This window comes from Melozone crissalis, unplaced genomic scaffold (assembly GCF_028551555.1).
Source record: "Melozone crissalis strain CALT ecotype California unplaced genomic scaffold, PUWL_Pcris_2 ptg000004l_1, whole genome shotgun sequence".
NCBI classification, from domain to species: domain Eukaryota; kingdom Metazoa; phylum Chordata; class Aves; order Passeriformes; family Passerellidae; genus Melozone; species Melozone crissalis.
The window spans coordinates 15,021,367-15,045,883 of NW_026535782.1; the positions used below are offsets into that span (position 1 = coordinate 15,021,367).

Genomic DNA, 24,517 nt, shown 5'->3' on the forward strand with positions numbered 1-24,517 from the left:
TATTCCACTCCTGATTTATTGTTAGGATGTGCCCTTTCTCTGCAGCTCTAACAGGGCACTTGATGAAAGGGAAAATCACATTAGTGTCCAACTATTTTTTACAGTAGATTTCCCAGTTCTGTATATATTTTTCATTATGTATGATTTTTAGAAAGATGATATTAAAATGTCCAGAAAAAAAAATATTCAGAAAAAGCCCCAACATCTTGCCCCTTAACACTTTCATAACTTAATTACGTGGAGCAGAAAAGTCTATCTGAGAAAGGTTCCTTTTCTCTAGAACTCCTTGCTCCTAAGACTAAGTCCAAAAGCAAAAAGCCAGTCACCAGCTTCAGCAACCGTGAAATTAGGCTTTTTGACTGAGTCTGAACTAAGAATGGTTTCCCAATTCAGCTCTGACTCATTAGTGGGAATGTAAAGGTGATTTACTAACAGTGTTTCCCAGTTTGCTGTGAGAACCAAAAGTGTATCATCTTGACTGAGGGAAGCTGGAATTCAGAAAAAGGAAGAATGAGAAGAGTCAGGGTAGTAGGAGGCAGGTCTAGGAAAGCTGGAAGCCAGAGAAGGGCATGCTTACAGAGCTGACTGGATTGAACAGCCAAGGCAAGAGGATATGTGAACTAGAAAAACACCAGACAGCTAAGGGCCAGGATAATAGTGGAAAAACTTATGACATATCCACATGTTGTAGAGGACATTTAGTCTCAAGCTCTTACTTAGCTACATAGGGATGTTCAGAATGAGAATAGCAGAAAAGAACTCCATAAAGAATTTTGTTTGTGCACTGCATGACAGGTTGACATAGATGAAGAAGACAAAGAAGGAAGGATTTCTTATTCTTTCTTTTAAGACAATAATTAAGGATATGAAATCAAGTCATATTTGACTTTGCTTAAATTTTAAAGCAAACAAATACTCCTTCTCAAGCGACACGTAAATAATCTGTACAGTATCATTGCTTGAAGACATTGCTAAGACCAAAAGCATTCATGAATTTAAAAATCTAGTAAAAAATTGCATGCCTAAAAGCCCACTGGAGCTTATTAAACATCAAGACATACATTCCACTTCCAGTTTTGTGTTCCTAACCCCACAGGTTACCAGAAATAAATATAGTCTGCCTAGGGAGCACTACCACTTTATGTTTGTCCTGCTACAGAGTTTCATGATGCTCTCTTGACTGCCACAAATGGAGTGTCAGACTAAGCACGTCTTTGATCTCCCCAGTCCAGACTGACTTCCATTCTTACATCAGTGAAAAGAGAAATTATAGATACCATGAGGAAAGAAAACAGAGATGGCATTATATTATGTCCAGTATCCCAGGAAGAAGAGCATTACAGCATTCTACAGGACATAATAAGCGAATTTAATTTTAGTCCCAAGTAAACATGCAATCTAATTGATTAAGAATTAATGGTAATTTTTCTTTTGTGTTTGCTCCTGTGACAAGGCAGTGATATTAAATTAAAAAAAAAATAAAAAACAAACAAACAACAAAAAAAAACCAAAAAAACCCCCAAAATACGTAAAATAAAGGAAAAAATATACCAAGCCTTTCTGCTGTTTGGAAGCATCTTGCTCTTTATCTGCATGTATGTTTGCATTCGATCTCACTTTAAATATGTGTGGGTGCTACTTCAGGCAGTACCAAAGTTGGGCACTTGAGGGCAATACTGTAACTTAATTTCCACCATGCTCGGCTCTAAGCCAGACTGCCACGTCATATTAATAGATGGATTTCCTGTAAAGATGAGGGTCCAGTTTTATTTGCATGTATGCTAAGTAGAAAAAAAAAATTCTTTACTCAAGTTTCCAAATGCTTAATACACAAAGAGAGTTTCAGTTATAGCGATTCACACCACAGCAAACTTAACAGCAAACTGCTTTAATAAATTATACTTACTGCGCTTCACAACTAGAAAATTACTTAAGAACAGAATTTCATCTAAGCATATCAACGGTTATGCAAGAACACCAGTCAAGGAACTCAAGTCCAGGAGGCACCTGTCTATTTTGGATGAGCAAAAGGATGACGAGCCATAGCAGGGGCCATGGGAAGTTGCTGACAGCACAGAAGAGCCTCCCCTGATGATGCAGGACGTGGTACCTCTGTCTGCAAAAGTGCATCCCTTCATAAAGCACTGGATCAGGTGGGGAAAGGTTAATGGCAGGGCAAAGGAAGAAGTTCACAGTGTGTTAAGCCTTGAAATAATTGATCATAAATTACAGATTTGCACACTGGCTTCTACAAAAGAAATAATTATTAGGGATCAGCATTCTTCTTAATGCACATATATAATGTTAATTAACACAAAAGCAATTATTGAATACATTGACAAAGACTCTTCCTTTAATTGGTACAATATGCAAAATACAAAGCTTCTATTTTATTAATAATTTTTCAACACACAGATAGTCTAAATAAGTAGTTTCCAATCCTCCTCAAAGAAATTGGGCTATTACACAAGCCTCATATCTAAACATCAGTGTGACAGAAAGCCATTCTTTCCCCTGCATCTCTTGTATCTTCCCATGCTGGGCCCAAATTTGGAATTGCACTTTTGTTACCCCTTGACTGCACACAAAATCCTCATGCCAGCTCAGGATTTACCTTCTTTTGCTTTCTGAAATGAAATACTAAAATATGTATAATCCAGAGAAAATCTGGCAGCTGGTGAGCAAAACACACTTGAACTCTTCCTGAACTGCCATTTGACCAATGCTTATTCAAGAAATCATTCTGAAGTCATGCCACTGTGACTATAAAAAGCAAATATGCATTGCAAAAAATAATTTACAATAGTTTACTATCAAAAAGGCAGTGGGGAATGCAGTATTCTTTTATGAAACTCCTGTTTTTTCTTTACACAGTTTCTCTCAATTATTGATATCATATAGATACCCCATCTCCAGGGGTTTTTTTAAATCTCTTTCATATATCCCACATTCTAGTAACTCCTAGCAACAAAAAGGCATTGTTGTACACGGAAGATCAAATTTTAACATACTGAATTTGTGATAGCATAACTAAGTTAACCACAAATGTGGATGAATTTCTCATTAAAACTGTTGTAATTTTACTGGCATGAGAAAATATTTCCTGACCAGAGGTCTATAGACACTGAGGAGATCTCTAAATTATGGTACAACATTACTGAATGCAGATAATCAAAATGATTCTCATCTCTGCATTAAAAAAACGAAATGAAACAAAACAAAATGAAACGAAACGAAACGAAACAAAACAAAACAAAACTCAGTCTGTTGTGGAAAAACACTGGCAAATTTTTCCAGACCAGACTCCCCTCTAGGCGTGTTGAGTACCCAGTGAGTATTCTGTCAAGCAGTGGAAAAACAGGTCTTGGAGATTCTGTCTGTGTAGACTATTGACAGGTTGAAACTTCAAAACGTGTCAATTTCCATCCTATACAATAGAGCTGGCAGAAACTTGAAGCTTAGGAGCTTTCAGGACCAGGCACCTTGGCTGGTACAAGCATGCATCGCTCCAGTGGCTACTTCGGGAGAGATGACTCTCCTGGCATTGTATCTCACACTGGAAAGTGATGAAGGGCTCAATGAAGTTTTTGAGAAACTTGATAAAATCTCTTAACAAAGGATATCAATGGCTGAATTTGTATTTTCCCAAGTATTTTCTGGTGGGTGACCTGCCTGTTCACTCTGCATCAAGCACAGACTCTCTCCATGATTTTTCCAGCAGTGCTTCCTAGCCACTCTATGAATTCCCAGTGTCTCTCTTCTGGAAGCTCCCCACTCCCTTCCATGTTCTTTACAGGGCACACTGTGCTGAGAGGCAGCCTTACACACCCCATTTTCCATCATTTTGTTAATTTGCATTTCAATGTCCACATCATTACAAATGTGCTTTCTTTCACAAGTGGTGCCTATCTTTTGTGTATTTTTCACAATTTTGATGAGTTTGTCTGAAGCTATGGGAAGGCATAATGCCACAACAGCAGTAAACAGATTGGAACCACTGTAGATGCACTGCTACTTCCATCTATCATCTTTATTGCTTCTTCAGCTGCCAAAGTGCTCTGCAAATGGTGGCTGGAACTCTGTTCAGCAGACTTCCCTCTGTGGGAATTGTTTTCCAGAGCCATATAACAATTACTAATGACTACTAGCCTTTGAAGTGGTCCCTACTTCAGCTGCAACAGTGATGCTGCCGTATATTATGCTATTTTAATAAAAATAAACCAAAACTGAATACCAGGGTTTGAAAGCAAGTGACCATTACTCTTCAGAAATGTATAATGGAGGAAAATACATGCCAAAGTAATATATCTCCATGGGCTTCCATAGCTTAAGTGGGGGGAAGAGAGAAGTTGATTCAGCTCACCTAATTTTGGCAATGCAGAATTTGGCATGTTCTCTGAGAATGTCATAGCCCATAGAAGGAAGCAAACACTTTCACAAGGAAACTCATTCCAAAACTGGTGTCTAAATTAAGTGGGATGATCCTCTAGAGGTGTCTGTTTCTCCAATGACTAGAATTAGATAATGAGCTTTAAACTAGGCACTCCACTTGGCAAGAGCTAAAACTGTAGAACCAAATGGCTGATACCATCAGCAGTCCTGACAGTGATACCACAGTGATATCAGAGTGATCCAAAGCCATGACCTGCTCCTACCCAAGAAGGCTACATGGCCAAAGCACACCCATCCTTTAACAGCTGCTGCAGGAGTTCATGTGTGCAACCTCAAGAAATCACTGCCACATTTGGACCTTAATTCTTCAAAAGGGAAGAAGCAGCAGCACAACTGTAGCTTCTTCATAAAGAGCTGCTGTGTTACAAGCACAGTCCCTGCTAGAAGAAGAAAGGAATGGGAAGGCATATTTGCTGAGCAAGCAAGATGGAGAAGGGTATCTCCATGCACTTGGAGATGTCCAGAATTAATCTAAGGCACATATGAAATATCCTTCTTCATAAAATTGAGACCATGGCGGAACCACCCTATCCATGTTATACTTGTATACATCCTTCCCCTTATTTAGAAGTACCCTGACCCTCCTCTAGTCTGTTTTACTGCACCTAAAAAAGAAATCTAAACAAACTCTTTTAAATATTCAACTTCCCTTTTCACAACACTGTCAATATCCCAGCAAAAGTTGCTACTGCATGGCAGCATCCACACTACTGTGCTTTAGAGAAAACTCTGACCTTGCAACTGCTGTCAAATGTGACCAATAAAAATGGGTTTGGACACCTGCAAATCCCAGGGCCCCTGCGCATGGGGCAATGCTTTTCTGCTTCATGAAGCAAACCCCTCTTGTTCTGAGAAATTAAAACTGCACATTAGAAGAATATTCACTGTAGGCTGTGGGCTGCTAATAAAGAAGGAATAAAAGATAAGAAAGATATTCTCTAGTTTTCTGTCTATGTACTTTGCCTGAAAGATGGAAGACTGAGGAAATTAAATGTTTTACCTTTATGGTAAAATGCTTCCTCTTGGGTGGATGCCAGACAGTGGTGGTTGAATGAATGAATGCGCGTAGAGGTGTTAAGGATGTCACAAGCACATATGCTTTGATGATTACAGAAAAGTCCTGAGCTTTAAGGACATCCTTGTGGTCTGATGTTGATACTTGATTCCTGGGAAGTAATAAAAAATATGTAGCATTAATACAGTTCTTTTGTAAATGAGCTATAAGAAAATAGTGAAATAGTGAAATTAATGGAAATAGGAAATTAGCCCTTTTTTCCCCAAGTTATGCAATTCAGTAGGTTAAATCAAGTAGGCTGGAACAAAGCTTTAACATCAAGTAATTTTACCGATTTCAGCATTTTTAACTCTTAGTTTCCAAACACGGGAAGCAACTACATTTGGAGGGAGTGATGTTTGAGAATACATATGGGTAACTGCACTTGGGAATAATTAAGCATTACAAATCCAGGCTATTCAGAGTGAATGATTAAATTAAGATTAAATTAAACACTAAAGAAATCCAATCATGTTAAATAACAGAAATGCATAGTGAAGGTACTCTATTTAATGCTGATTTGTAGTGAATTCAGAAGAAGATCCCTACCCAACCCTATGGTAAGACTGCATTATTGTTAGCCCTTTCTTCTGTAATAAAGGAACAGAAACATGTGGTGCTGCATACTTCCCCTAATGAAAGCCATATACAATCATTCCAAATATTATGAAAGACTAGGATACCTAGGAATAACCTATAACAAATCAGTTAAACCTAAGAATTCTGCAAGCAACTTTGTTTAAAAAGTGATGCAGCTCTCTAAAAACTGGCCTACAGCTTCCATAGTGCATACAGTCAACCATAGAAAAAGAATAGAAAAAAAGCAAACCTAAGAAAAAAACCCTGTCATTTAAAAGCTCATTACTTGGGGAGATCTGAGATACACTTGTGCATACTCACAATGGCACTATTAATCAGACTGTTAAAATCTCTGAGCATCAATTTACCTCATAGAAAATTCAATGGGAAGATGACTATAGAAATTATGGGTCTCCAAGACTGATTACTGGTAAAAGACAAGGGGCTCTTCTTCCATTTCTGTGTAATTTTTGGCAATATGTGGCCTTTCCAGACCTCAATTTTGTTATCTGTTAAGTAAGTCTAATAACATCCATCTTAAAGAGAAATTTTTCTCCCCTCTACAGAATAGCAGATCCTCAGAACATAAAATTTGTGAAACAGTGTGATGTAGGAAACAGCACTTGATAACAGACAAATTATCAAGTACTTCTTGGTTCTTCACCTTAAGGGGGGGATCTCTGTGCAAAGGACTACATATGTGTGTCTGTGGTAGGGGCAAAGCAGGGATAGGAGCAGGAAACAGCTCAGCCACCAAAAGACCTAAAGGTTCAGGGGTGTCTCTGGGTCTGTATTTATTTGTCGAGGTGTTTCAATGCCTCAAGACTCAGATGTTTATACTCAAAACATGTGCAAACTTGGTTAATACAGAAAGAAACATTCTGCAAGTATGAGATGCAATACATCCAAGTGCAGAATACAGAAAGGAACATTCTGCAAGTATGAGATGCAATACATCCAAGTGCTCCATCTGCTGTGGTCTCCTCTTTTGCTGCATTCTGTGTCCTTGACTCCCAAATAACATCGTGCTGAAGCACTGGCAGTTTCTGAGGGTGGGTCACCATTAACTTACAGCTTTGTGCTCATGCTCTGCTTCCACCAGTGCTGCAGATGGGAGGCACGTGCCTGCTCAGTGACTGTGCTGCCCTGGGACACATTTCGTGTGGTGCTGGCCCTTGGCAGTCCAGGCTGGCCAGAACAGTCTGGGGTCACAAGTGGGAGCTGCAGGTCTGAAAAAGCACCAGGGGGATGAGAAGGAAGGCAGCAGAGCATATAAAACAGGGGTGGTCTCCTGCTGCTAAGGATTAAATTATAAAACACAACAGAGAAAAGCTACCAACATCAGATGAAAATGTACAATAACAAATGCTGAGACAATAAATATTTTTGGATCTGCTTCACCCCAACCAAGCACCCCCTTCCAGCTGCAAGCTGCAGCGTGAAAGGCTTAGCTGCCACTCCCACTTCAGAGGCAAGTGCAGCAATAATGCATACAAAAAGCATCCCCTTTTTCCTTCTTAAAAACACCTGAAATCCTTGATTTCCAAATATAGAATACCAAAAGTTGCTTCCTCATAGAGCACTAATTACAATTATTGGGGATAAGAAATCTCTTTGAATAAGGACCAAGGGACGTTGCTACTGTAATAACATAGATCAGTAAATAAGCTCATATCCTTGTTTCTGTGTTCACCACTAAGGCTACAATTTGCAGGTACTGAAACCTATGGGAGTCTTAGTTCTGCCACCAAACACAGTGGGAGCAGGACTGATATACCACAGTTCTCAGGCTTATTGAGGCATGTGACTATTAATAGTAATCAAAATGTTGTGATGTGAGATCAGTCAAGGGGTGGCATGTATTTTCTGCTTTTACTGTGCTTGATAAAAAGGCACAAAGCCCTTATGTTGTGCCATTATTTCATGTAGGGTAGTATTCATTAATTCTAACACACCTCACATTTCAAGTTCTTAAGTAATGGTCAGGAAAAATCAAGCTGTTCAAATTATTCCCAAACCTTATTGCTTTTCTCTTTATTGACATACTGCATTGTGCTATGGTATGAATTTATTTGTAGAGCTTCTTTTCTAAAGCATGCACTCTCAACCTTGGTACATGAAATGAAAAATAAAACTGAAGTTGTGTTCCTAGTGATGAGCTGTAAGCAGACATTTAAAGAAAAAAACTATTCATCTATTCACTTTCCTATTAAAATGTGATTGCCTGTATTTATTGGCTGTTCATCAGATCAGCTCAGCTCAACCTTCCAGTCTCAACTGGGATCTAGAATTAATCTGGTCCTCTGCCTTACATGCACCATTCAGCAGGATTAAAAAATAATCAAAACCAGGCAGTTATTTATAAAGCACGTCATGGTCAAATGATATCCACACTGGCATCTTTCTTTTCTGTTATGCATTACAACTGATTGTAACTTTGCAGGTGACTACCTGGTTTTTGATGTACAGTGGCAAAAGCAGACTGCTCTGCCTACTTGACTGTGTAGGGACTACAGGAGGAAGACAGTAAACTCCCATTGAGTAATTTATTTAGCAGACTTATTTCTGAATATGTATGGGAACCAGAACTGCAAAATCAAGTTGTATTTTTTCCATATCTGACTTGATGTAAAGACAAAAGGGCATTTTAGTATGGCAATTTCTACCCTGTAGATAGACAACGGCATTTCACCATGGTAATTAGCAATGGTTCCATGTGACTACTCCTATGCATCACTTTAGCCATTTAAAAGAAAGTAAACATTTTACTGAAAATAACAACATGGCAGAGAAGGGCTCCACAGGTCATTACTCAATGACAAGTGTTTTTTCCTTTTAAAAACATGTTTCTAATTGTGTTGCTAAAACAACAAGTAACAACTCACAAGACAGAGATTGCAAATAATGAGATGAGGTTTCTGTACCTGTATTCATCCCTCTTAAATTAGAGTTTTAGCTGTTTCAGGGAAAGAAAAAAGATTAGTTTGACATTAATTCATTTGTTACAATGCAGTGGACCATTTCCTGGAGCTGGATATACCAAATTAAAACAAGTGTGTAGGGAGAGATGAAAAACAAAACTTTTCTCGAAGTCTCAAGCCACAGGGTAGAAGATCCTTAGCATTGCCCTAAGTCATTGCAAAATGCCTCAACTTAAAAAAAATAAAAAACCAAATAAACCCCAACCAGACTCCCCCCCCAAAAAAACCCCAAACAAAAACAAACCAACAACAACAAAAAACCAAAACAATAAAAAACCACAAACAAACAAAAAAAAATCAGCTGCCATGTCGTAAGGAAGAGAAGGTTAAACAAATTTCAGTGTGCTGATGATTAGCATTGAAAATTAAAAAAGGGAATGCTCATAAATGATGCCTCTTTTATAGAGCATCCTGTTTGTATGGTGCCTTACATCCCTTTACTGGTTTTGTGTTGGCATTCCCCTGGGAGACAGCCCATCACACGGGGGCTCTAAGAGGTGAGACTGTCACCAGGTGCTCACTCCTTTGAGATGCCTCAGAGCACTTACACCATCCGGCAGAGTCAAGAGGGAGTGACAGTCCCTCACTTTGGTAAATCTACTCCTCGTGATCAATGAACACAATTACCATAATAATAAAGAGACATCAGTAGTGCTGAACTGAGCACACTCAGCTGCATCAGTTCTCATGGCAACTCTTCACCTTCTCCTGCACTCAAAAGCAGTAACTGTTTATTAGAGCTATGTATTTGTTAATCAACTTTATCATCAATGAAAATTAGCCTGCAGTGCCTTTACTGTTTGCAGTAATTGCCATGTTTTTCCAGCTTGAAATCACTCTACAAGCTGTTGTTAATTAAGCAGTCCTCTTGAAGTCAGTAAACAACATCAACATTTTATAATGAAAGAGGTGAAGCAGGCTCAGTGGTTGAGGTGTCAGGCACCTTGGAAAATTAAGTTAGAATGAGTCCCAGCATCCTAATACCATGTTCAGACTACATCCCCTATTCCAAAAATCCAAATCTTATTATTTGTAATTTGTAAACAATAATTTTTGTAGTGGAGTCTAAAGAGCAAAGAAAAAAATAAAAGAAGATAAATTTTCTTTTTACAGTGGTTATGCAGGAATGGAAATGTTACACAAAGTCCTTTTTTTCCTGAGGGGCAACTGCAGGCTTTGCCACAAGTACTTTTGGCTGCTGCCATTTTTGATGCTCCAGTGTAAAGTAAGGACCTATGGCTGGATCTATGACCTGCTTTCACTTTGAAAAAAACAGAACTTAACTTCCTTGAAATTCTGGCTTGAAGAAGGTTTCTGATGCTGACATCTCTGGAATGGTACCACAGAAAATACCATCAACACCACTTTACCTCTTCCTAGGGTGTTCAACATGAGGCCATGCTGATGAGTAAGGCGGCCACTTCATGTTCTCACCTGAATTCACACAATAACCACAGCAGCAGGTAAAACACAGACCTGAGGTATAAGAACAGCTGCATGGTACATGCAAAGAGGAGGCATAAAACCCACCAAAGCAAGTCAACACCTCTAGATCAAAAAAATGGAGCAGCTCTTTGTCACACACACTGGTGGCAGACACTATTCTGCCAACTGCAATCTCTCAAGGTACAACAGCCAAACAGATCAGCTGACAGTGACAAATGATACCTAAAGCAGCAGCCTCACTGACATCTAATGAGGCCTTTCAAGTTTTTTACACAGCCATGACTTCTTGCTCCTTCTCCCCCACCTCTGGCTCACAAGTTATTTACTTGTCTTTGGCTCAGAGTTCTGAAGGGTAACAAGAGATTCAACACGTACACAATAAAGAATAGCTGATTTAAGAATTACAACGTGTGGCTGAGCAAAACGTTTACCAATAGCTAGAAGTACATTTGGACAAATTAAGAATTCCTGGAGCAAAGCCAGGCTGCAGCCACCTGGGCTGGTTGTAAATGTAAAATGTAAACCTGAAACACTTAGGTTAACACAAACATCTGGTGATCTGCAAAGGCAAGGAATTCAGCAGGAGAATACTCTACTGGTTGAACTAAGTAATGACTGGTTGAAAGAAAAGGAAACAGAAGATGAATGAGAACATGTCCTTTTCTTTATCTTTCCTTCTATAGAATCCTTTGCTGTTACAAGGAAGGTTATGATGTGGGTTTTTAAATTAATTTCTTACTTTGTACAAGATCAAATAGACTATTTTTATGCACTTCAAACATGGAGCAAGGAATAATTAAGACTATTGTCTGTGAGAAAAAGGTCATTTTGTTTCTCAAGTGCCCATCAACTGTCAGATCTGTTACAAACATTGCAGGAGCAATTAAGTCACCCTGGGAGCTCCTGGTTGTTTAATGAAGCACAAAGCTAGAGATGGAATGAGATGCAACTGAAGTGCTGTGCTTTTTTCTGAGCCCAGCACATTGTTGATATCTTCCATAAAATGAAATTATAAACTCAGCACATTTGTACTTGCAAGTACAAATTGCTTTTCTTTTTATCAGGAAAAGCATTGCTTTAGAATCTTAGAGTACATTGATGCCTGAAACTGTACAGCAGCCTTTCCATCTGCCTTATGGATGTCTTCCTAGATTTTCATAGTGGTAGTCTCTTTCTAGCAGGAGCCTCAATTCTCTGACATGAAAAAAAAAAAGGCATCTCATGACATTTGTCAGCAGTTTCTACAGTACAACATTCAGGAACTACTGATAACAGGTCCTCTCTGTCAGCCTTGCAGGTTTGTATTCCAACAGGGCACCTCAGTGAGCCAGAAGAACTCCACATTGCATTCTGTTCTAGGATCATCCAATTTCCCTATTAGTATGGGCTGCTGGAGCACAAACAGCTTATCTGTGATACAGACCAGGCAACTTGTATTGCTACAACCTGGTCCTCTTCTAGAATTTACAGCTGGGCAATTTTCCAGCCTCTGTAGGTAGAAAAGGTGTGTTTAACAGCTGAAAAGATTGCTCCACATCAGGAGATGCCTAAAAAGCTTTCACAGATTCTTAGGCAGACTTCTGAGTTCTCCAGGACAAGGAATTTTGATCAAAATAAAGCCTAGTAACCTTTGGCTCAAGCAGGTACAGCAACCCACTCTAAGCTGCATAACTGTGAAAGCAATGAGCATTGAAAATGAATTTTTTTTCAATTTTTCAGTGTTGATTTTGGAGTATAGATGATTTCACTTGAACTACTGCCACTACATGCCTTGAGACTTGTCACAGAAAGCAGATTATTCCATTCAATTGCCTCCTGCTACCCATTTGATTTTTGGATTAAAAGATTGAAACAAAGGCTAGTAATTTACTGTGGCTTACACATTATGCCCTAAGGTTTCTAAAGAAAGAAAGAGAACCTTTAGCACTCAGTTTTATGACCTATGCATTTAGAAAAGTGTGGCTGTGAAACTCAAAGTAGATGATGAATATTTGAAGGAAACTAGAAACACTAGGGGCAATCCTGGTCCCCAGTAAAGTCCTGGAAAAATCTGCATTGAGTTCACTGGAATTTGGTTTCTTGCTTGAAACTTAATATGTGATAGTCTTGATATGCATTTTGAGCTTTATTTGTGATGTCAACATTGATACATGTCCAATATCCTGCCTACTGCTGACTACTGATTCAGCTGTCCTTAAGAGGCTTTCACATTAAAAAATGCAGTGATCCCACCCTCTGTAATACACTTAATCTCAAAGCAACACACTCTGTATATTAAGGATGGAGAAATGTCAAACTATTTGTCATTTCTGGAAGTTTAAACTATCCTAAATAGGCTTAGTATTAAAAACAAAACAATTTTGTAGTAAAACAGATCTAGAGGTAAATTAATTTAAGCTGTGGGTTGAAATGCACTGAAATTCATTGTGAAGTTTCAAAATTAAAAAGATGAAATTATAACAGTGCTACATTTGTACAATGCTGTTTGTTTTTTCCTTTTAGAAACATCAGCAAATACTTCAGCTTCAGTTTAGATTAATCACTTATCATGTTTTATCTCTGTTTTGGCAGGTGCATGAAAAACAGTATTTACAGTATTAAGTATAGTGTTTGTGTCTTCATTCCTAAAGCATCCTAAGAGTTAAAGTTAGAGGTGGGGGGCTTTATTCCAGTATTTTTCAGAAGGGCTGCTTCTTCTGTGTGAACCCTTCATACTAGAATTTAATTACACAGATAAGCTATAAAACTTTGGAAAAAGCAACTCAGTGAAAATGCTGGCTGAGGGTTGCATGATTAGAGTCACAATTCTGTACTGGTGACAGGATAGATTATAGAAGAGTATAGGCCAAGTAATTACTTTAACTTAGCTGCTTTACTTCTTTTCAAACTACTAATATTTGCTGCTACGTTGCTGTTCTTATGTGGCTGAGATTTGACACTGCTGTAAAACCAATGAGATTCCTGCCCCACATAGTTTATAATCTAATTAACTGGAAAAAATCAGGTGCTGGTTTTATTGGCCACTCTTGAGGCTCTTATTAACTTCAGTAGCAGAAAGGTAATAGGCACAAACCTGATCAAAACTGGTGTGCAAATATTTGTAAGGGCCAAAAGAAATGCATCCCCCTATAAAAAAGTCAAGTTCCTGTCTCAGAGATGTTGTATTGTTACAACAGAAAATAAATTTGATCTATAACTTCTCTCTTCCACAGGTGGCTTCACTGAGTTTGCTTCCTCCCCTTGGGTCATAACCTTTCATGTGGACTCCAGAGTAACCCAAGGGCACTGGGGCTGGGCAGCAGGAGAAGAAAGCACAGGGTTAGCACCAGACCATAAACACATCACAGAGTGGGATGTGCCACACAGCTGGACTATCTTGGCTCTCCCTCCCATACAATTTCATTAGGCTCATGCCTATCCCAAGACCTTCTGTGTGGTTAACGCTGCTGACCAGCCCAGAAAGAGATCATGGGAGCACACAAGGCTGGCAGACACTAATAAAGTCTCTCCACTAGGGACACTAATAAACAGAAACACAGAAGGAAGGCACATGACAGAAGTATTACTTTAAAAAAGGATCAGTGATTGGCACAGGTAGAGAAGCTATGCGTGGCACGGGCTGGGCACTGGAAGTGATGAAATGAGAGAAATGCTTACATGGAAAGACAGACTAGTGTGGATTCCTTAGGGAATGGGGAAATTAGGGAGGCAATGCTATAAGTAGTTCCACTACTTTCCAAGGCAAAACCTGTCAAATATAGTATTTGTTGTGCATGCATCAGGATACCTTCCCTGTGTTCTATACTGAATCTGGGCAATTCTGGTCACATTGTGGACTTTAGTCCTCTCCATCTGTTGGCTGGGAGTAGTTCCAGGAGGCAGCCAAGCCCAGTTCTAAAGCCATTGGATTACCAGGTATGAATACCTGAAATCTGTTTGACAGTCATTCTCCAACCTCAGAGAGCTTCCAGGTCTGGGTCATTTGCAGGAAGATTTAATTTCCAGATCCCTACAGCTACTGCAACTTTTGCTGACCTGAGCAGTAAATGCCAGGAGCCTTCCTTGGTTCTCCATTAGCTATACCAGAATCTTCTCAAGGCCTAAGTCCCATATAGTGAGCAGACATCAGGCACTTGAGTAAAAACTGGGCCAACTGCCCTGCAAAAGCAGAAGTTCAAACAATCCTTTCAGACTGCAACAAGTATTTTCCATGTTGAATTCTAAGATCTGTTACTCTTTTAATGTCTCATGACAAATCCATTGCCACAAATCCACACACCCATCTTCCAGCAACCCTGTCTTCAATGGTAATCCAATTTATCCACACACACCATGTATTTTTTAACCTTTTTTCTCTTCTACTCTTCTTCCAGACTGATTTTCCTAACTTTTATCTCTTCCCAGCTTCTTTCCCAAAAAAACAGTCATCACTGGTATATGCATTATTCCCCCCCCCCCCCCCCCCCCCCCCGAGATAGTAGAAAAAATATGAAATGTCAGACTGACGAGAACACTTTCCATTAAAGAGAAAGAGCAAAGAAACAAGCACTGGCCTGGTATTTTGTATAAATAATTTTCTTTCCTATACAACAGGGGTATGAGAATGGGCATGCTGTCTTAAATACAAAGCCTAGAAGTTTAAGAGTTGCACAACAACAAATAAAATAACATCAAAAAAACCTAAACCACTTTACCGCTGCTTATCAACATCAACACTCTCATAGCCACAGTAAATCCAGTATACCATTTTCTCAGCCTTGCTGCCTGACGTTTCTTTCTACAGCTTACTATGTCTTTAATTAGAGAACATAATTCTTTGTGTTTTCACTTTAACAGGAAATTGTTTGGCTCCTCGAAGACTGACTAAATGACAGTAATAACAAACCAACTGATCCTCTGTAACAGGAATTGCAGAGAAACCCTGTTGACTCAAACACACAAGAGTGAAAGTATATAACTGATTTGAAAGGAACAAACTGTTCTGTGGAGGAAATACTGATGAGAATTGTTCTTTCTGTGAATAATTTTTAAATTGAGGATCAAAAAAATCCTGCTAATTTGCAACTCCGCTGTTGTTGGAAAGAGAGATCTGTTGGAGAATGCAAGCAAAAGAAAGTGGAAAGAGCTGGCCTTATCAGATGAATGAAAGGGGGAGTCTCTGAAGTCTCACCTCTGGGCTTGTTTGCTCTAACTTATGGTTTTTTGTCCACTGAACCTGAAATCAAATTCTTTACCCTTCTGATTACAATTTCACCTTTTATGGATGAGTTCCACTCATTCTAAATTACAGGTTACATCCAGTGATACTGAATGGGATTAATTCATGGTTTGTAACCAAGGTCTGGTCTATAGAGAGATGACTCCAGTGTACAACAGTCTAAATTCACATTCCTGCCAGAAGCTGTTGTGCAATTGTTTTATTTCCCTTCTTAAATATGTTACCCCAGAGGTGCTACCACCATTGTTAATGGGCTTGGCCGTGGCCAGCAGCAAATCCATCTTGAAGCTGACTGGCATTGGCTCTGCTGGACTTCAGGGAAGCTTCTGGCAGCTTCTCACAAAAGCCACTCCTGTGCACCCCCACTATCCAAAGCTTGCCACGTAAACCCAGTACAGGAGAAAACACTGAATGGCTTAATAAAAGGGTCACATACAAAGTGGCTTGTACCATGTTTATGGGCAGCAGTGAAAATGCACATATTTTAAAGAGAAAGCTCTGTGTGTAGTAAGTACCTCTTTTGTTTGTGGTTTTGTGGTAGTAAAATCATAAAAACACTGCAATTGGCCTTTCTTCAAGCAGCAGGGTGAACCAATGTTTTTTGAAGGCAATCTGTTACAACAAGAGCAGGGCCTACCAATTTCTCTAGGCAGTGGTGAGACATAATTGGGTAGCAAATATCTGCAAAGACTAATTCAACACACCTATTTTAAATACATAATTTAAGATAAAAAGAAGTAGCATTTGTAGATATCTCTCTCTCCACTGACTTAAATGGAAGACTAGAATACTGCTTTCAGAAGATACATACTTTTAAATGGCTAAATGAGATGCAATGAATCCTTTCCTTCTGTGTTAAATTTAGCATAGATATAAAAAAGGGGAAAAGATAAGGAAGTTTAAGTAGACCTAATACAGTGCACAACAGTTTTTTTTTTTTCCAGTTTCTATTCAAACATAGATTTTACCCATGGTAAATTAGAATTCTCTGGAAATTTGCCCATAACCTTTAAACTTTTCTGGTTGATGATCTTAATACACAATAAAGGCTTTTTATCAGTAAATTATGTCTGGACAGGAACCAAGCTCTGACTCCTTCTCCTTCTCCATGCCACAACATTTTTGTAAAGCTGAACAAACATACTACACCAAACTCAGGGCACAGAAGTGTAAATACCAGTACGCTATATTAACACAAAACAGTCCAAAAATAAGACACTTATAGCCAAATTATTTCTGCCATATGCAACAGCTGAAAAATGCAATGTCTTTACTTGGAAAGACACTGTATAATTGTAATCTATATTTTATTGTGTTTAAAATGGATTATCAGTCTTTTATTTTTTCCCTCTATGCATTCATGACTGAAAATAAAATAGAATTGTAAGTTGACAGTCTCATTTCAAAAACTTCCCATGACAACTATTAAAAGATCATCATCACATAAGCATATTTGAAGAAATCAGATTACCTGAAAAGGCTTCTGCTATCTGGCATAATCCCTCTTTTCTGCAAAGAAAATGCTGGATCTCTGGAAGTAGGTTTACCTGTATGTAAAAAGAGAAGCTTTAATTATTTAATTCAAAAAGTGCTCTTTTTTCTTCAATGGAAAATGCCTTCAATGGGTTTGTGTTTAATTTATCAGAGACACCTCATGCGCAAAACTCCCATCAGTGTCAAGAGGAAATGATGACTTTGCCGTCCCTGCAATGTCAGAATAATGAAGTTAAGGTGTGGACTCTTCCTCTGTGTTCATAGCAATGCAAAATTTTAGGCCTATATCTCTGCCTCTGGCTGCTGAGTGTTGACCCTTCCCTGTCCCCTTTTCAGTCTCTGCAGCTTCTCTGTTCTGTGCAGTTACCAACCACTGTCTCTCCCTGCCTGGAAACACCCTGTGCCTCTGGAATTGCTGTGCTTGGGATCAGCAGTGAGCTAATGTAGCTCCATCACAGGCAGGCTCTGCAGCAAAACACAGTGCTGCACTTTGCTGTGGACATGCCAGCAGCAAGCAATCTTAGTTCAATGTTTAAAGTTTTCCAGAGGAATGGGCCATCTGGTTTAAGTCCCTGCTCTGCTGCAGACTTCCTGAGAGAACTTGGACAATTCCTTTGATCACCTTGTGTCTCAGTTATTCATGTGTGACACATCTGGACATTGCAGCATACTGTCAGGATTATTATATTGCACAGCATTCGAGGCTCAGATATGGTAATATAGGCAGAATGAGAAAACAGCAGTTTGCAGAAGCCTGGGGTGCTTTATTATCTGAGCATATTCAAAGCGTGTATATTCCTAGCAAACTGTAACTGCCATAAAAAATTCACTTTGCATACACTTTGATATGCATCCTGTCCCAGGGAACCCCAGTGTACACGCTCAAAGTTCTGACTTTGTGGACATCAGAGGATTTTTTTATCACCAGAGGCACCTTTTACAAGCAGCTCCATTTCTCTCAGACCCTCAAGCTGGAGTCAATAATTTGGAGTCTTGCCATTATTATTATTTTAAGTATTTTTTATTTAAAATATGAGTCAAACTGCATCTGTAGCATGTTACATTTTATCAAAGATTTCAGTTTACATCACTCACATATTTTTATCAACAGGTCAGGTATTTACTAGAAATTACATATCTAAGTAACCTAAACTGTGCCCACAACATGCACAAGTGAGAAAAAACCAAAAAGCAATCCTGAAAATACCAAGATAATTGGTACTACTGTTGCTTTGGACCATGAGGAAGAAGGTTGCAGTGCCAGAGCAAAGAACTCCCTTGAAGGCCTTGGTCCAGATTACACATTATCAATTGTAGGAGCACTGTCACTGTTTGGAAAAGTGCCTAAATAATGTTTACAAAGGAGGAATTACATTAGGTGAAACTCAGTGGTGATATAAGATATGAAGCCTAAATTCATCCATCTCTGTCTTCTGTCTATACTCTCATTCTGAAGTATCGCACGCATTTCCTAATTGTTTCTCAGCATTTCTAAATTCTCTTTTCCAATAGGGAAAATTGCTTAAATAATTTCCCTTGTAGATACTTTTCCAGCCAGACATGCAGGTTGAGGGTGGCCAAGAATGCAAAAGTTCAAGCTAAAGAAAAGGGAAACTTGACACTGAGTTGTAACAATTTTCAATATTTACACTGACATACTTAAAACAAACTAACATACTATGTTCAAATGAGAAATTGCTTTTGATAACTGGGTATGATATAAAGAATGAAATGTTGGTACCTGACAAGTATTTCTCAGTAAATAGAAAACATGAAAAAACTTAATTTTTGCTAAAACATATTGCTGCAGTATAAAATAAACGTTTGATGCTTCCCTTTTTATGAGTGAGGGCTGAAAATCTGGGCTTATGGAATGTCCTTACATTCCCACAAAGGATAACATAATAATCTCATACCTTCTGGAAAAGCTCTAGATTATGCAAATCTTCTGTTTGAAAGCAGCCAGTGCCACCATTTTTTCTGGAAGATAAGCAGATGAAAAGATCCCAAGGGTTCATACCACCTATCCAGAAAGAAAATAAGCACTTTGAGAAAGAAAATATCATGCAATTCTTATTTGCATAAAAAATACTTAGAGTGATATTCTGAAGAACAGCAAACTGTTGGAGAGCTAATTACATGAGCAGCTACAGGTGGCAGAAGGATAAAAGACATATCTGCTACCACAGTTCAAGATTTGGAATTATATTTAGATGTTTCACAGTGGGCATTCCCTGTTCTATCTGCCTACTGATGTCCAAACCCTGCTGCTTGACCTGTTTAACATTCAGAAATTAAAAAGTTTGGTAACATGATGCTGCTTTCAGTTGTTCTTTTTATTTTCTGAACTCCTCAACATGCATGCTTATAACATGTATCCAGTACATGCAATGTGAGCTTCTGAGGGGTTTCTTTAATGGCAAGTAAATTTTACAGGAAGTATTACTCTTCATGCCATTGCAAACAGCAGGAATTTTGGTGTAGTGGATTCCTAAATATTAAACACCAGGCTGCTAGAGCCAGAACTGGTGTACAAGTGGGAATTAGACTGCAAGCTTCCGAGCTAATGTGATGCTTCCTTCCTGGGGCAAAGCTGACCTGGACATACAAACAGGCCTTGAACTTGCTCATATCTCAGCATGTGATATGGTGTGGAAATGCCACTGTTGCTTCAAATAACCTTGGTCACATGGTCATTTGTTGTTTTCTGTATACAGCCTTTGTTATCTGGACCAGTTAGAGGTGGTGGCAGCTCACAACAGAATTATCACATCTGTTGAGGACACCATGAATATGTTCAGTAAAGGGTAAATTATTTCATTGACAGGAAGATAATCAGTAATAACGAACTTACAAACAGAAAGGACAGTCAGAAAAGCAGTACAGCATCCAAGGGTACAGAATCAGGTCACAAAGCTCTCTGGAAAATAGCTATTTCAGGGACTGGTTGGCTCTTTTTCCCAGAGTTGGAAAGATTACATGTATTTTATTCCATTTTGTGCTATCCATCTGTGATACCTTCTTAATTTTATTAGATTACCCCCTTAATTTTGTCCCACAGATGGCCCACAGAGGTATTTATTTTATTTATTTCCTTTCTTTTTTTCTCCAGAATGTATTTTTTTCCCATCCCAATCATGATTACAAATGTCAAGCAAGGTAAAAATTCCACTTAAGGAGATTTAACACTCAATTTATGTTAAGTACAGTAATGAACTGATTGTGTAGAATGGATCCAGGACTATGAAAGTAACTATCACTTTTTTATGTTTATAAGCAGTGTGACAAAGCTGAAGAGATCAATTTTCAGTTACACTGCATTTATTACTGTAACAAGTCCTTCAATTTCACATTATGAGAACCAGTATTATGGCATAAAAGTAATTAGGGCATATGAAATTTAGGCAAGACAGATTCACTACATGCTTCTTTGGGAAAGAAACAACAAAAAAACCCTGCAGGTAGATAAAAATGTCACAGATAGCAAACAAACAAAACATTAAAGAAATGTACAAGCAAATACCTCACTTTAGTGCAAAAGTTTGGCAGTGCTAACAACCTACTCAATGACCTCACCAGCTATGTAATTATCAGATAAGCAAGATGTTATGCCTCTGACTAGTAAACACCTTTGAATAAATCATTATAATTACACATAAATCACAATGCCTAGTTTGTGCAAATTGGAAGAGAGCTGGAGGGAACTCCATTTCTCAGAAGCAGTTCATTTCCTTCCCTTGTTTATTATGACACATCCTGCCCTGGGAAGAACTTGATCCCTGACTCCAGAGGATACGCTGCACTGTCTATTTGCCTTTAGGATACATCAGAGTGATCGATATGAATGCATCTAAGAGAAGAAAAGGAAAATGTACCCTCAGATCTGGTGTGCTTCTGAGCCAGTGCCCAGGAAATAAAATAGTTCAGGAGAGCTTGAATGCCTGCCATTACTTGTGCTTTCTATTCACAGTCATTAAACCTCGAGCCAGTTATTTCAGTACAGAACAATCAGAACTGAAACATGCCTATTTATAGAAGTCGGGAGACTTCCTATTAGAAAAACAGTGTACACCTAGTGCTGTCTCTCAGATTCAGAGTGACAGAGCAGTGTGACTCCTACTTAAATGTTTTGATATATTCCTCATAATCTATACCTGAAAAAAACATTATTGGAAAACAAAAACAAGAGTCATTGGTTACAACAGCTATTTAGTTCTAGAACAGGCTCCTCTAGGAATCCATCTTGCCTCAAATTTGCCCACATCACTCCTTACAGAGCTTAACCTTTTGTGGAAAATGAACATCTATGATCAGGAAACCAACAGTCTGTCTTCCTTCTGCACATTTAATAATAGAAGAACTATATCTCAGGAAAAAAAATGCTACTGTGATTAGTATTCCAACAACATCACATGGGCTATGCAAAGGAGCAAAGATCCCTTTCATAGAATTTACTGTTAAATAAATTAAAGCTAGATACATGTGAGCTAAAACATTCTACAATAAAGGACAAAGAACAAAAGTGGCATTAATAATAAACACCATCTGCATGGAAGGACTCATGTTTCAAAATGTTTCTTGAGATTTTATTAAGAAGCTTCAGTAAAGTCAATAATATTCCATTTTCAATGTACACAGTTTTGCTGCTTTCCCTCAGACTTCAGACCAGAAGCAGGCTTTTACAGGACATTTGAGGGGGAAGGTTAAAAAGAATGCTTCATATCTGAAAAATTTCATTACTAGCAATTTGCATGAAGCTTTTCCCACAGAATGAACTCTGTCTCTAGTTGTGGAAATCCTGTTTGCTTTATCCAGCAAACCAGTGGAACTCAGCACACAGGAGCTGTAGATCAGTTAGATAACATGAAATCACATCTCACAGAGATACTCTCTACTCCTTGTATTATTTTGCACTTGGACAACTAAAAGAGTGGTAACAAGATGAGAATATGCAATTGCATGTTCATCTGGTCTTTGAATATCTTTTCAAATCAAGATAGTTTAGTTCAGTCTGTTAATTAAGGCCTTGCATACACAAGGAATGCTCATCTGCAGAATTATATCGAACCATGCAGGCAAAGTGAGCTTTAGATGGACACATCTTGGCAGCATGAAGCTTTTATTCACTTTTCTTTTGCCAGCTCTTAGCCTCTCCTCTCCTGCAGTCTTTGTAGCCCTCATGCAGTCCCATCTCAAAAAGTATTTGTACCTGCAATGTGCATCTCATGTTTACCTAAGAATATCAACCCAACTTTCTACTTCTATTAGTAGAAGTGCAGCATAATTTGATTGAAATCTGATGTGATCACCTTTTATTCTGAATGAGTCAAAGAACATGCTATTCAATTCAGAGAGCAATAACTTCCAACTGAATTTTGATGTTAAATAAAAATTCAAATTTTCAATGAGATAGCACTGTTTTCATTGGCTTTGACACTGATTTGTCATTTGAAATAATTGAAACAGCTAATGTGGAAAAATAATTTAAAAGACAACAGTCTAGGGAGAAAAGCAAACATGCTTTTTAGCAGCAGAGGAAATAGCAATGTAGACACCAATAAAAACATTTAGCTTTTTCTGTATAATATTCTGCAGAGAGTTTTTGTATTCTGATATATTAGACCAAAGTTAACAGAAACCAAATGAGAACTATAGGAGTTTCAGATAAATTTCAAGAATTTCTGAAGGTGATTTCTCAAGTAAAGTGATTTTATTCCAGGTTTTGAAATGATCCCATTCTCCCCATTAGCTATGGCATTGGAGGCTACATTTTGCAGGAAAACTGTTGGATGCATAGAACTCTGTAATTTTAATCTCTCAGGTGTATATTATTTAATTTAATCAAATTAATAAGTTAAGGTTATTACTATAGGCTGAAATTTAATTTTGCAGTATTAAGGCTTCCATCCTGAGATTTGAAATGGAAAAACTTGGAAAATCAAATAAAATTTTCATCTTTTATGTTTATCTTGCTGTATTTCATTCATTCTGGGAAATAAAAAAGAAAAAAAAGGCACTTGTATTTGTTTTTATTTTAATCTCAAGCGAATTTGCAATTTTGCATTTGCTCACACCACTACCTTGAAATTAATCAGTTTATGAGCACTAGAAGAAAAGAAGACAACAAGAAACAGCCAGCATTTGTCAAGAGCATATTACATAAAAGTAGTCTCCTTTCTTCTGACAGAGAAGTATCAGAAATCAGAGTAACCGATTTAGTGAACAAAGGAAATATTAGCAATGAAACAATTTGACTTTACTAAGTCTTTAGCCATTGCTTCCACATAACATACCTCTGAGGCGATTGCTCAGCTATTTGAAAAAATGAAGTCTAATCCCCTATCAAAGTGGATCCTTCTTGGAGCAGAACCTCAAAAGGTACTCCACTGTACATTCAGTTATGATCAAAATTTTCAGTAACAAATTGCATAATGGAATAATAAGTGCATTTATAAATAGCAAGTGATACCAAGATGGAAAGAAGCATAAGGACTTTGTAAAGCACGGTCAGAATTCAAAATAATTCTGATAATTGGTCCAAATTCAACCCAAGCAAATTCAAAACAAGTTAAAAGTGCCATAGTTCATAAGATGAAATCAAATCAAGAGGTACAATTTGCCATAGAGCACTACTGCAGAGAAGGACCAAATTTATAAACTGCATATGAACTAACAATACAATATTGTTGCCAAAGGAAAAACCCAAAACAACCAACAAAGCAAATATAAATAACTTTTCAGCTGTTGGCAAGTATTCATTGATGCTGAAAGAGTTGAATCCACTCCCTTAAAATTTCAGCTTTAATTTATTCCATGCCAATTCTCCACAGAATTCTAAATAATAGCCCTGCAGATATCAACAATTGTAACCAACCCTGTTTATGAGGATTACAGTGATAACAATGGTCAGGGGTTAATCCTTCTCCTTCATTTTGTGCCAGTCATATCTTTCCAGTAACACTGTTCCCCGGTTTCAGTAGAGGGTTAGAAAAAGAAGATAGATTGTGGAAGACTTCCTACAGGGGCTGACTTGGATGGAGTCAGTCCTTTGTCTAGCAACTCATACAGTGATGTCTTTTTGATTTGGTACAAACCAGTTTACAACACACCACTGTTTGAACTGAGTGTCAGCGCCTTCTTGGTGCCTCACGCTGACCTGCAGCAGGGAGGCTGGAAGGGAACACAGCCAGGACAGCCGACCCCAACTGGCCAAAAGGATGTTCTGTACCATATGGTGCTGTGCTCAACAACAAAAGCTGGGAGAAGAAGAAGGGAGCAGGGAGTGGGGGAAGA

The 24,517-nt window shown here is 38.3% G+C and overlaps 1 protein-coding gene across 1 annotated transcript in view; it reads right to left on the reverse strand.

Annotated features, from left to right (window-relative positions):
* CPED1 (cadherin like and PC-esterase domain containing 1) overlaps positions 1–24,517 on the reverse strand; it is a 140,545-nt gene that overhangs the window by 87,916 nt on the left and 28,112 nt on the right. The window contains exons 3-6 of the mRNA XM_054277823.1: positions 19,141–19,247; positions 17,202–17,277; positions 7,158–7,314; positions 5,453–5,618 (exon numbers count right to left, since the gene is read on the reverse strand). Coding sequence (XP_054133798.1) covers positions 5,453–5,618; positions 7,158–7,314; positions 17,202–17,277; positions 19,141–19,247 — 506 coding nt within the window. The remainder of the gene's footprint in view (positions 1–5,452; positions 5,619–7,157; positions 7,315–17,201; positions 17,278–19,140; positions 19,248–24,517) is intronic.